The 13025-nt window shown below is 53.9% G+C and overlaps 1 protein-coding gene across 1 annotated transcript in view; it reads left to right on the forward strand.

Moving 5' to 3' along the window:
- Positions 1 to 3859: 3859 nt before the first annotated feature.
- Positions 3860 to 13025, forward strand: part of TAS1R2 (taste 1 receptor member 2) — a 16955-nt gene continuing 7789 nt past the window's right edge. The window contains exons 1-4 of the mRNA XM_006766653.2: positions 3860 to 4198; positions 5832 to 6132; positions 7580 to 8353; positions 10551 to 10760. Of these exons, the coding sequence (XP_006766716.1) occupies positions 4017 to 4198; positions 5832 to 6132; positions 7580 to 8353; positions 10551 to 10760 (1467 nt within the window). The 5' untranslated portion in view covers positions 3860 to 4016. The remainder of the gene's footprint in view (positions 4199 to 5831; positions 6133 to 7579; positions 8354 to 10550; positions 10761 to 13025) is intronic.

The raw sequence follows: 13025 nt of genomic DNA on the forward strand, positions 1-13025 counted from the left end.
GATTCGTGCAAGTGGGGGCTTGACCCGGACAAAGGGTAGCACCCAGTGCCCAGGCTGGAGTTTATGGAAGTTAAGGATGGCAACTGCATTTTGTAGTCCTTACTAATGTTTTTGCATGAATGGAGTGACTTGCTCAAGGTCACACCAAGACAGCAGCAGAGCTGGCTGACCACTGGCTAAGAGCATTAGCTACCTAATCTCATGAAGCCTTGACAGTGGCCTTGCTAGGTAAGGCACACCGAGGTGTGAGAGTTACTTCAATCATCTGTGCCTCAGTCTCATCTGCAAAATGGGAGCCATAGAATGTACCTTTAGGGCTGCCGTGAGTATCTGAGGATGTGACATCTAAAGCCTTGAGCACAGTGCCCTCGCCGGTTTGCTCAGTGAATAAAGCATTGGCCTATGGACTGAAGGGTCACAGATTCAATTCCAGTCAAGGGCATGTACCTTGGTTGTAGGCTCAATCCCTGGCCCTGGTTGGGGCACGTGTGAGAGGTAACCAATGGATGTGTCCCTCTCACATTGATGTTTCTCTCTCCCCCTCTCCCTTCCACTCTTTTAAAAAAAAAAAAATTAATGGAAAAATATCCTTGGGTAAGGATTAACAACAACTAAAAAGTGTGCTAATCTAGGTGCATGGAAACAATGGATAGGGCTTAAGGCAAAGATGAAGCCTTGAGCATGCACCAGTGGATCTATTTACTACACTGGCCTCCAGACACCACACAGGAACCGAGGATGGACGTGTGGTGGGGGAATGAATGGAAATGGCATGACTCTGAAGAGGGTGGGTCTGCACCCTAATGCTTCCTCTGGACCCCCAAGAGCTCCGAGTAGCCTGTCAGCCAGGAGCTGGCACAGATGACCTTCATTTCCTTAGAGTTCATGCCTGACTGGCCACCCCTGGGACCGCGGTGGCACGGACGTCCGGCCTCAGTCAAATGGTTCACGCTCCAAGCCCGGACCTGCACTGGGCCCCAGTCACACAGGGAAATGAAGAGACTCCATGGGCCGGCACGGACACGGGGACTTACTGTGGTGACCATGCAAAGAGGCCTTGGGCACCTGCTCGGGTACTGGGCTCTCAGGAGCCACCAGCCCCCTGGTCTGGGAGGCGAGGGAGGGCAGAGGAAACGGAGCGAGCAGTGGCTTGGAGCTACCGCCTGCCCTAGTTAAATGGAGGTGGAGGTGCCGGTGGGGAGGGCAGGGAATGACAGTGGTAGAGGAGCAGCTAGAAGTCAGGGACCTGGTGGAGCAGGTGATAAGGAGCATGAGCTGTGAGGTCCATAGCCCTGGGTTCACCCCCGGCCCTCCTACTAACCAACAGGATGACCTTGAGTAGTTGGTCGACCTTTGGCCTCCGTTAGGCCTCCCACAGAAGGCATTAGGCTCCTGAGCCTTGGTTTCCTCATCTGTACAATGGGGGCAGAATCCTTCCCACGTGTGCTGAGCAGACGTAATGCTGTTTGAAAGCATCGCAGAGGCTCCATGAAGGTGGCTTCCCTTCCCTTTGGCTCTTATTGGGCTTGTGGTCATTTGGAACCTCCAGATCCTTGAGTTCACCCAGCAAGAATGGTGAGGAGGCATAAGTGGGTCTCTGGGTTCAAGTGGAGTTTCCCCCACAGGCCTCAGCTCACCCTTAGATCCCCGAGCTCCAGGGCCCACTCCACTGTTAGCTTCTAACCTCTCACAGGCTGGGCCCCCTGAGAAGAGGCTCCGAGGCCTCCCTGGTGACCCTCCTCCGAAGTGTCTGAACCAAGTCAGCTGCTGGGGTGCGGGGTGGCCCATCTCCCAGACCTTTGGGGAGACCCTCCCTGCCACACCATAAGCCAGATTGGAGCTGGGTTCCCAGCTGCCTGGCTTTTCCTGGATGGGGGAGCACTGGTAAGAAAGAAACTGGTGAGTAGGGTGGGGAAGGGCTGATGCAGCCCCCAGTCCCTGGGGTTGGGCCCTTCTTGGGGGCTCTTGTGCTCCATGGGAGGGGAGGAAGGAAATTGAGGGCAGCCTCCTCCAGCCCCACTTTTCTGTGAGCACCTTGGGGGAGCAGACACAAGGCAATGGGCAGCTTCTCCAGGGCCCCCCATTTCCACAGCTGCCCCCACCCCATGTACTTTGCATGAGCTTGTCATGGCTCTCCCTCACCTTGGCAACCAGTGGCCACACAGGTGTGTGCATAGGGACCTCAGGCCCTGAACTAGGCCATGAGGGTGACAGTTGTGTCGGGCCTCAGCCACCAGGGTATGTGCTGTGCGTGCAGCCCTGAAGGAGAGTCATGGTGACGCAGTGTCCCAGGCTCCTGTCCTCAGGGCGGTCAGTGACTCAGCCACATCCAGTTGCCTCTCAGATGATGTCAAGGTCAGAGGACCGTAGAGACTCTTATCGCCCGACCCAGGGCGCCTCAGTGCGGGGTCTCGGACAAGCCCAAGCCTGGGGGCGCCCTGGATTCTCAGCTGCATTTGCCAAGTGTTACATTCGCATCCAGAACTTTCATCAGAATCTCCCAAGGATCCCTGCCCCTGCATGCGAGTCCAGTTTACAGGAGGGGAACGGAGGCAAGAGAATGGAAGGGGCCTGCCCAAGGGCAGCCTGCGCACTGACTGCCACAGAGCTGGACCGGAAGCCGAGACGTCTGACCTCTGACCATTGCTCCTTCAGATTTGGGTCCTCAGGGGGCTCCTCCTTCCACGCTGACAGCCACACTAAGAAGCTCTCCCTGTCCAGGGGGCCCCGTGTTCCTTCCACGTTGGATCTGCTTGGTTGCCACCACTCCCATCAGCCCCCCTTTGAGCCTTGGATTCCTTCAATCCACTAACCTGCTCTGTGGCTTTGAATTTTACTGTCCCTCTCTGAATCTCAGTCTTCTCATCTGCTAAATGGGGAAACAGAAGAGGTAGTGAGAATAAAACGGGATGACTGAGCATGGTGAGTGCTCAGCAGTGAGCCCTCAGAACACAGTTTCAATAGAAATGACCTGTGCTCCTGGTCACTGTCACTCCCCCCAGGCTGTGGCACAGGCCCTGCCCCCCTCCCACCCCAACACACACACATACAACTCCTTATCTCCTCTCTGCTGGCCGCACAGCCTGGGGCATCACGGAGCTGTCCTGACTCGCTTTACACCTGGATGGGGTTGAGGGGAAACCACCTTAGAGTCTGGCTGTGTGATTTGAATCTCAGCTCTGTGGTTTGTACAACCCAGGGGGAGTTTCTTAACCTCCCGGTGCCTCAGTTTCCTCATCTGTGAACCGGGGTTAGAAACACTTCCAGTTTTCGTGAGCATTAAGAGAGATGGAGACTGCCCGGGCTGGTGTGGCTCAATGGTTTAGCATCGACCTGTGAACCAGAAGGTCACGGTTCAATTGATTCCCGGTCAGGGTACATGCCCTGGTTACAGGCTCAATCCCCAGTGTGGGGCGTGCAGGAGGCAGCTGTTCAGTGATTCTCATCGTTGATGTTTTTATCTCTCTCCCTCTCCCTTCCTCTCTGACATCAGTTTAAAGAGAGAGAGAGAATGGCAAGCACTCAGCACAGCTCCTGGTTCTTACTGACAATGACTACGGCTTGGGGGACACCTGCTATAGGCCAGATGCCATTTAATTACCACAGGCCAGGCCACCTTGGTCAGGCGCTGAGGTCGGGCCCCATCTGCCAACCTGCTCTGTCTCCTGGTGGATCTCCTGTGTCCTTAACTGCAAGGTGTTTGAACATCAGGGGATGCGACCTATCCCCCGCCACGAGGCAGGCCAGGGCCCAGTTGGCAGGACATGCTCCCTCTACCTCCAAAGGCAGTTCTTCCTGACCACCCAGGCCCCGCGATCCCTAAGAGGGGATCCTCCGCATTCCAGCCTCCTCCCCTCCCCCGGAGCCCTCTGATCTCTCCACCTGTCCCCTGTGCATTCCCCACCCCGGACAGTGGCAGGACCGTCACTATGTAAATGTCTGTGCAAATCCCTTGGAATTAAGCGGCCAGCCCTCTGGTGAGGCAGAGCGACCTCTGGGGACCCCACTTCCCAGCCATGGGACCTCAGGCCGGGGTGGTCTGCTCCCTGTTCTTTCTGCTCCAGGCCCTGGCTGTGCCGGCTGAGAACCCGGACTTCAGCCTGGCAGGGGATTACCTCTTGGGTGGCCTCTTCACCCTCCATGCCAACGTGAAGGGCACCGTCCACCTCAACTTCCTGCAGGTGCCCAAGTGCAAGGAGTGAGTCTCCGGTGGGAGGCTGGACGTGGCGGTGAGGGTGGGTGGGAGCCGGGGCTGGTCCTGGTCCTCGGGAGGCCAGGCTGAGATTGGGAGCTCAAAAAGCTCCTCCTCATTCATTGCCAAATCCCCATCCTGGATCCACCTCGCTGGCCCCCAGGGAGGCCCCACACAGTCCATGGTTCTGAAATGTTGGCCATTGTGTTCTGAAACACTGAGATCTGGGTTGTCCCAATGCCATGTCTCTTACTATAGTTATAGGATGTTTCAGATCATAAGGCCATGTCTCAGAGACCACCAGAGACCACCCGCATCCCCTCTGGCAATTAGGGGGCTCCCAGGGAGTCCACTCCGGGGCCCCGTCAAGACACCAGGTGTCCTAACTTTGGAGGCAGAATGTGGCTCTTGTACAGCAGCTTCTCAGCTGGAGGGGACAGTTTGCCTGTTCCCAGGGCTGTGGTGAGGTGGGCAGGGGCGCTGCCAGGACTGGAGGGGACTTTCTGGCCCTCCCTGTGAGCCCCTGGGGGTGGTAGCCTCGCTCAGAGATTGGGCCATCTCCTGGAGCCAGCCTGGGATTATACAATGTGACCTCGTGCAGAGAGGGTGAAGGCATTCTGGGAGAGAGGGAGAGAGGAAGGAGCGTGCAAAAGATGACTGAGCACTGACTTCTATGATGTTGGGGAAGGTTAGATGCTGGCTTGAGAATGGTGAGGGTGATGGCACAGGGATGGTACGAAACATGACGTTAGATGTTCTGGCACCTGTGGTAATGGTAGGGAGTCCAGTGAAGTGATGGCAGTCATGGAAGTGATGATGGTGATGTTTATAATGGTGATGGCTGGTGATAATAAAAAAAGGTGAAGAGTATGGTGATGATGGTGGTGGTGCTGGTGATAGGTGGTAGGGACAATAGTGGTGATAGTGATGCTGCTAATGTGTTGGTGGTGATGGTGGTGTGTTATGGTGATGGTGAGGATGGTGGTGATGATAGTAGTAATGACAGTGATGATAGTGATAATGATGCTGATGGTGTTGGTGGTGATGGTGTGTTGATGGTGATAGTGAGGATGATGGAGATGATGGTGGTGGTGATGGTAAGGATGGTGATAATGGTGGTGGTGAGGATGGTGGTAGAGATGATAGTGGTGATGGTGATAGTAATGCTGCTGATGGTGGCATATTGATAGTGATGATGATGGTGGTGGTGATGATAGTATTAGTAATGGTGATCACAGACATGTGGTGGCAGTGGCAATGATATTGGTAACAGGGATAGTAAGGTGATGATGGTGAAAGTGGTGTTAGTGATGATGGAGATTATAGTGGGTAATGGTGGCCACACTGGTGGACACTGGTAGAATGGTGACAGAGTCCAGAGCGATGGTGGTAAGGGTGGCAATGGCAGTGATTGACGGTGGCTACAGAGATAGAATGTCAGAGGTGGTCATAGGGATGATGATGATCCTAGAGATGCGGTACAGAGTCATTGAGGTGGTAAAAATGCCAGAACCTTCTGGAGTCTCTCTTTCTTGGGCAAGGCCTGCTTGGCTTTCCTTTGGCGTGTAGGACCAGCAGGCTGGCTCCCCTGCCCACCCCGCTCATTCCGGACCTGCCTCCACCCCATGCGGCCCTCCAGGTACGAGGTGAAGGCGCTGGGCTACAAGCTCATGCAGGCCATGCACTTCGCGGTGGAGGAGATCAACAACCACAGCAGCCTGCTGCCTGGCGTGCGGCTGGGCTACGAGATGGTGGACGTCTGCTACGTCTCCAACAACATCCAGCCCGTGCTCTACTTCCTGGCGCAGGAGGACTATTTCCTGCCCATCCAGGAGGACTACAGCCACTACGTGCCCCGCGTCGTGGCCGTCATTGGCCCTGAAAACTCTGAGGCTACCATGACTGTGGCCCACTTCCTCTCCCTCTTTCTCCTTCCACAGGTGAGATTCCTGGGCCCTGGGAGCAGGGGCTGGGAGGGGACAGAGGTGTGGTTGTCCAGAGGGCTCCCTTCCCCCCCCAGTCATCGGGTGGAAGTGGGTGGGGAGACCAGAAGCAGGACATCAACCCCAATCCTGGGCAAGCAGCCTGGCCTATTGGTTGAGAGCTCAGGCTTTGGAGGCAGACACCTGGGTGTGTGTCTTGGCTCTGAGTCGTGCCCATTGAGCCAATCTCTTAAGTCAGTGGTTCTCAACCTGTGGGTTGCAACCCCTTTAGCGGTCGAACGACCCTTTCACAGGGGTCGCCTAAGACCATCCTGCATATCAGATATTTACATTACGATTCATAACAGTAGCAACATTACAGTTATGAAGTAGCAACGAAAATAATTTTATGGTTGGGTCACAACATGAGGAACTGTATTTAAAGGGCCAGAAGGTTGAGAACCAATGTCTTATGTCTTCTGAGCCTCAGTTTCCCCAGCTGCAAAGTGGGATGATAAGAGTTCTATCCCAGGACTGTCTGATGATTAAAGCATTTAACCTATGCAGGAGTTTTCAGCACACAGTAGGTGGTCGCTAATGTTCCTGTTATGCAGAGCAGCGGTTGCCAACGGTGTGGTCCGTGCTGTCCGAAAGTTGGCGACCGCTGATGTAGAGCATCTTGCACAAGAATGGAAGCTCAGAAAATGCTCAATGTTATCCTGTGTAATTGCCTAGCATAGAGTCTGCCACATAGTAGGTCCTCAACAAAGTGCTATTGGGATTACTACTATTATCACTGTTATCATCACCATGATTGAAAGTGCCTAGTCCAGAACTAGCATAAAATATCTATTCATTAAAAAGTAGCTAGCACTGGACTTGGCACACAGTAGGTAGTTACAAATTCTGTAATTTTTGCTGTTTTAGAGAGAGGAAGGGGGAAAGAGAGAGAAACATCGATTTGTTCCACTTATTGGTGCATTCGTTGGTTGTTTCTTGTATGTGCCCTGACCCTAGATCAAACCTGCAACCTTGGTGTATCAGATCGACACTCTAACCAAGCTACCCTGCTAGGGCCTTTGCTGTTGTTTTTATTCTGTAAAGCATCTAGCACAGGGTCTGACACATAGTAGGTGCTCAGTAAGTGTTCGTATTCTTATGTGAAACATCTACTCCAGTACTGAACTCATTCTTTCATTCATTTAACAAATATTTGCTGAGCACCCACTATGCCAGGTACTGTTGTAGGCTCGGAGGATACAGAAGGGAACTTACAGCTTATCTTCTAGTGGGGAGAGACAGACAGTAAACGGAAATAACTAAGTGGTTTAGGATGTTAGAGGTTGAGAAGTGCAATGGACAAAAGGAAAAGACCCCTACGGTACGGGAGATGGGACACGTCGTGGACTGGCGGAGGTGGGTAGAGGTGGACTGCAGGTTTAAACGGCCCCCTCCCCTCGGGCAGATCACCTTCAGCGCCATCAGCGACGACCTGCGGGACAAGCAGAGCTTCCCCGCGGTGCTGCGCACGGTGCCAGGCGCCGACCACCACCTCGAGGCCATGGTGCAACTGATGCTCCGCTTCGGCTGGAACTGGATCGTTGTGCTGGTGAGCGACGACGACTACGGCCGCCGGAACAGCCAGCTGCTCAGCGAGCACCTGGCCCGCCACGACATCTGCGTGGCCCTGCACGAGGTGCTGCCCACGCCGCAGCCCAGCCAGGTGGTGACGCGGCAGGAGCGCAGGCGCCTGGAGGCCATCGTGGACAAGCTGCGGCACAGCTCGGCGCGCGTGGTGGTCGTGTTCTCGCCGGACCTGGCGCTGCACCACTTCTTCCACCAGGTGCTGCGCCAGAACCTCACCGGCACCGTGTGGATCGCCTCGGAGTCCTGGGCCATCGACCTGGCCCTGCACAACCTCACCGAGCTGAGCCACACGGGCACCTTCCTGGGCGTCACCACCGAGAGCGTGTCCATCCCGGGCTTCAGCGAGTTTCGTGTGCGCCGGGCTCAGGCCAGGACGCCGGCGTCCAACAGGCCCAGCTCGGGGGCCACCTGCAACCAGGAGTGCGACGCCTGCCTGGCCGCCCTCGAGTCCTTCAACACCATCCTCACGCTTTCCGGCGAGCGCGTGGCCTACAGCGTGTACTCTGCTGTCTATGCCGTGGCCCACGGGCTGCACAGCCTCCTCGGCTGCAGCCAGACCCACTGCCCCAAGGAGGTGGTCTATCCCTGGCGGGTGAGGAAAGCCAGGGCCACGGAGCAGGCGCAGAGTCTCTGGTTGCCATGGAGAGCGCAGGGCAGCCCCGCCCCCCTCAGCAGTAGCCTCTCCATCCCCAGTGGGTTCTGGGCCAGTGGGTGGAGAGGCCATGGGACATGTGGCCAAAACAAAAGTCCCTCTTCCTTAATTTAATCCTCACCATCCAAGACAGTCAGTCTGTCTGGAGGTTCAGGTCAAATTCTGTAGAAGCAAACCTGCAAGGAGTGGGGGTCCCAGGGCCCCCTGTGGTTGCTCCAGGGTCCGGGGTGGGGGGTGGGCTGGGGAATGGGTTAGTGGGCCCCCATCAGCTCTCTGGGCGTGGCTTCAGGTTTAGGGGTCACCTTGATTCAGAGCTCAAGTCTGTGTTTTCTGACTCTCACACTCCTCCACCACCCAGCCCGCCCCGGAGGAGGCTTTACTGAGGATCTGGGGGAGCGGAGGGTTTCACAGCGGAGATGCGCACTGTCTCCTTTGTTGCCAGACACCCCTGTGCTGAGCCCATTCCCTGGGGTTTTCACAGTTTGGGGCTCAGCCAATCCCCCAACCCTTGTCTCTGGCCGCTCTTTATTTTTCCCTTCTTCACTTTTCACCCCTCACCGAATACCCGGCCACTTCACTAACTGAGCAATTTAGTTAGTTCTTTAGAATCACCCCTTTATTCTATTTATTTGTGCCTTTCTACCCCATAACCTCACAGTCTAACCTTGCAGCCCTAGTGTGTGTGTGTGTGTGTGTGTGTGTGTTTAATGCAGTTTTTCTTTAAGAGGAATTCTGATGCCAGCTGGTAAAACACTATTTTACCATGTGCCTGCTGCATGAATAACATACAAATTATCATAGGAGCTTTTCTGTGTGTTGAGTGCCCAGTACACATCCACCTTACCTCACGGCCATCCTATGAGGTTGATAACCTACAAGTAGGGAAGCGGAGGGATGGGGAGATAAGTGATTTGCCCACGAACGCTCAGTGGTAAACGGCAGCCCGTGGCTTTGAACCCGGTCTAGCCCATCCCACTGTGGTTTTCCCACTTCTCCTTCCAGGCATTCTCCCAGCCACGGTTGGCAGTAGCTGTGATGAAGGACCGATCGACTTCTTTCCTCCCCTAATAGTGGACACCAAAGAGCATCGATCATAGCAACCAGGCTATCCAGTCCCATTTGCTGAGCACCCACTACGCACCAGGCCCTGGCTGGGCACTGCGAGAGAATCAGACCTTCATCCTGGGAGGGGACGAGGGCAGCTAATAAGATCTGTCCCTGCTGAGTGCAGCAGGAAGTTAGGGTTGCAGCTGTGCGAGGTGGGGGTGGGGGTGGGTGGCAGGATTTAAGCAGGGGAAGGGCAGCCGCTGGACATTCCAGGAGGAAAGTCCTGAGTCTGAAAGCCTCTTTGGGGAGAAGGCCAGGGACCAGCACCCTTGTCTATCTGTCTGTCTGCCTGTCAGTCCCCAAGGTGAGGTGAGCTCTGGGCCCCAATAGACTCTCCTATTTATGGAGGGAAAAAAATCTAGGAGCCAGATTAAGTTGGAAGCCTGTTCAGCATCAGACCAGAGAGGTTCAACGACTTGTTCAAAGTCACACAGCAAATTGAGGACAGAGCCAGGATGGAATTCAGGCCCAGGAATTCCAGTCCCAAGCGTGTTCTAGTTTGTCCCCTTGTCTACATCCTGAGAGGAAGGGGATGGAGTGGGGGAGACTGGAGGGCAGGGGAGATTCCAGCAGCTCTTACAGATGAGAGGGCGTGGACTGTGGTCCCCAGGCATTAGGTTCCAGAGGGATGGCCAAGGGGACTTCCAGAGAAAAGGAATATTAGCAAATCCTCTATAGGAGGTGACAATTTACTATTTTTCAGGCACTGCTCTAAGCCCCCCACATAGATTAACTTATTTATTGCCTCACAGCCCAGAAGATGGGGTTTCTGTTGCTCTCATTTTGTAGAAAAAACTGGGGTTCAGAGAGGTTAAGTGACAGGTCCAAGGCCTCATAGCAAGTGGCCTAAACCCAGAGCTAACTGAGTCCAGAGCCAGAGCTCTCAGCCACTGCCTCCCGAACGCCACATTGACCAAGTCCTGGGGCCCCATTTCACAGGTGTGAAGATCAAGGCCAGTGGGATGGGACTGCTCTCAGGTCTGGCCCAACCTGATGCCAGCTCCACGTCCCTGTTGTCTGGCCCCTCTAGCTGCTCCAGGAGATCAGGAAGGTCAACTTCACCCTCCTGGGCCACCATATCTTCTTTGACGACCACGGGGACCTGCCCATGCCCCTGGAGGTCATTCAGTGGCATTGGAACCAGAGCCAGAACCCATTCCAGACCATCGCCTCCTACCACCCCGCGCAGCGGCAGCTGAAGGACGTCCGCGGAGTCTCCTGGCACACCCCCGACGGCACGGTCAGCTCTCAGGGGCCTGGGCAGGGTCTGTGCCGGAATGGCCAGGGCCCTTTTTATCAAGGAGGACACCCGAGATTCATGTCCCGTAGCTCGTGGGGGGGGGGGTATCTCTATTTGTGGGTGTCCTGCCTGGGGTCTTGTCCTTACACCAATGATTGGAAACTGGAAGTTCAGGGCTTACTGGCTCCTTGGGACCCTGGGAATCAGGACCTCTGCAAAGTAAATATTCACTGGACACGTGTGTGGTAAGGACTTCAATTCTCACGTCAAACCTAGGAAATAGATGCAACCAATCTCCTATCTTATTAGGAACCCGAAGGCACAGAGAGGTTGCATGACCTGCCTAAGGCCACACTGCATGTCTGTGGTGAAGATTCCCTCTGTATAGCATTCAGGCTACATCCTGTCAATTAGTACTCGGGTTTTGGTACAGTAGCTATGCCTTTAAATGTGTGTGGCAGCTGTCAACCTAAAGCTTCATTTTTAATCCTCCTCAGATAATATGCTGTCAGAATTCTGCTGGTGTGGGGAGGGGTAGAAACCTAGCCTTGTGGTGGAGGGGATCGAGGACCTCAAAGCGACTGGAAAACCCCATTACGCTCCTCCTGCCTCACCCTCTAGCCCCAGTTCCAGGGCTGCTGGTCCAGGCTCCTCGGGGCTTTTTATGGAATAAATCGGTTTGGTGTCTTTGTTTGCTAAGGCTGGCGTAACACACCCGGCTTAGAGGACAGAAATGTAGCCCGGGCCAGGTGGCTCAGTTGGTTGGAGCATCATCCCATTCACCAAAAGGTTGGCTGTTTGATTCCTGATCGGGGCACATTCTCAGGTTGTGGGTTCCATCTCCGGTGGAGGTGTGTACAGGGGTCAACTGACGGATGTTTCTCTCTTACTCTGCCTCTCAAATCAATGAAAACGTATCTTTGGGTGAGGATTAAAAAATAATGAAGAGAACAGAAATGTATCGTCTCACAGTCCTGGAGGCTGGAGGTCCAAGATCTAGGTATTGGTAGGGTTAGTTCCTTCTGAGGGCTGGGAGGGAGCATCCATTTCCCGCCTCTCCCCTGGCTCCTGGCGGCTTTCCGTGGCTTCTGCAGCATCACCCTGACCTCTGCCTTCTTTGCCTGTGCTCTCCCTGTGGGTATATCTGTCTCCATGTCTCTCCCTTTTGTAAGGACAATCATCAGCTTAGAGCAAGGCCCACCCTCTCCAGTATGACTTCCTCTAAGCTAGTCACACCAATAAATCAACGAACCACAAGTGTTGGTGAGGATGTGGAGGAAAGGGAACCCTGGTGCGCCCCTGCTAGGATTGCAAATTGGTGCAGCCACTAGGGAAAGCAGTATGAGGGTCCTCAAAAAGTTAAAGACAGAACTGCCTTACGACCTAGCAATTCCACTTATGGGTATTTATCCGAAGAAATCCAAAACACTCATTCAGAAAGATACATGCATCTCTATGCTCCTTGCAGCATGATTTACAAATAGAGGCCTGGTGCATGATCAAGGCCTGGCTGGTGATCAGGGCCAATCTGTGGGGCGACTGGCAGGGCAATTGGGGGGGCCCCCCTGCTGGCACTCGCCTTGGCTGGCCTGGGGTCTGCAGGCTGGGGGCAGCTCTTGCATTGAGTGTATGCCCCCTGGTGGTCAGTGCACATCATAGCAACCAGTCATTCCACCGGTTGTTCCATGTTTGGTCAATTTGCATATTAGGCTTTTATTATATACGATAGCTGAGCTATGGGAGCACCCTAGCTGCCCATCAATAGATGGCTGGATAAAGGTGTGGTATATCTAGGTGATGTTCTTGTTGGTGAACATAAGCATCTGTAGCTATGAGTTTCCCCTTAGCCTTGCTTTGCTGTGTTTGCAGTTTCATTTATCTGTGTTTTCTAATTCCCCCTACGATTTCTCATTTGATCCATAGGTTGTTTAAGAGCATTGTTTAATGTCTAGAAATGTGTGAATTTTCCTGTCTTCCTTCTGTGTTGCATTTCTAACTTCATTTATAACTTGTGTGCTATCTTTAAAAGTCTGTCGAGACTTAATTTGTGGTCAAACGCATGGTCTGTTCTGGAAAATGACCTTTGTGAACTTGAGAAGGATGTGTATTCTGTTGTTGAGCAGAGTGTCCTGTATATGTCTGTTAGATCTACTTAGGTCATTGTGTTCTTCAAGTCCTCTGTTTCCTCACTTATTTTCTGTTTGATTGTTCTACCCGTCATCAGAGGAGGTATTGAAGTCTTTAAGTACTATTGTGGGTTATGAT

Source organism: Myotis davidii, unplaced genomic scaffold, assembly GCF_000327345.1.
Source record: "Myotis davidii unplaced genomic scaffold, ASM32734v1 scaffold299, whole genome shotgun sequence".
In the NCBI taxonomy this organism is placed as follows: domain Eukaryota; kingdom Metazoa; phylum Chordata; class Mammalia; order Chiroptera; family Vespertilionidae; genus Myotis; species Myotis davidii.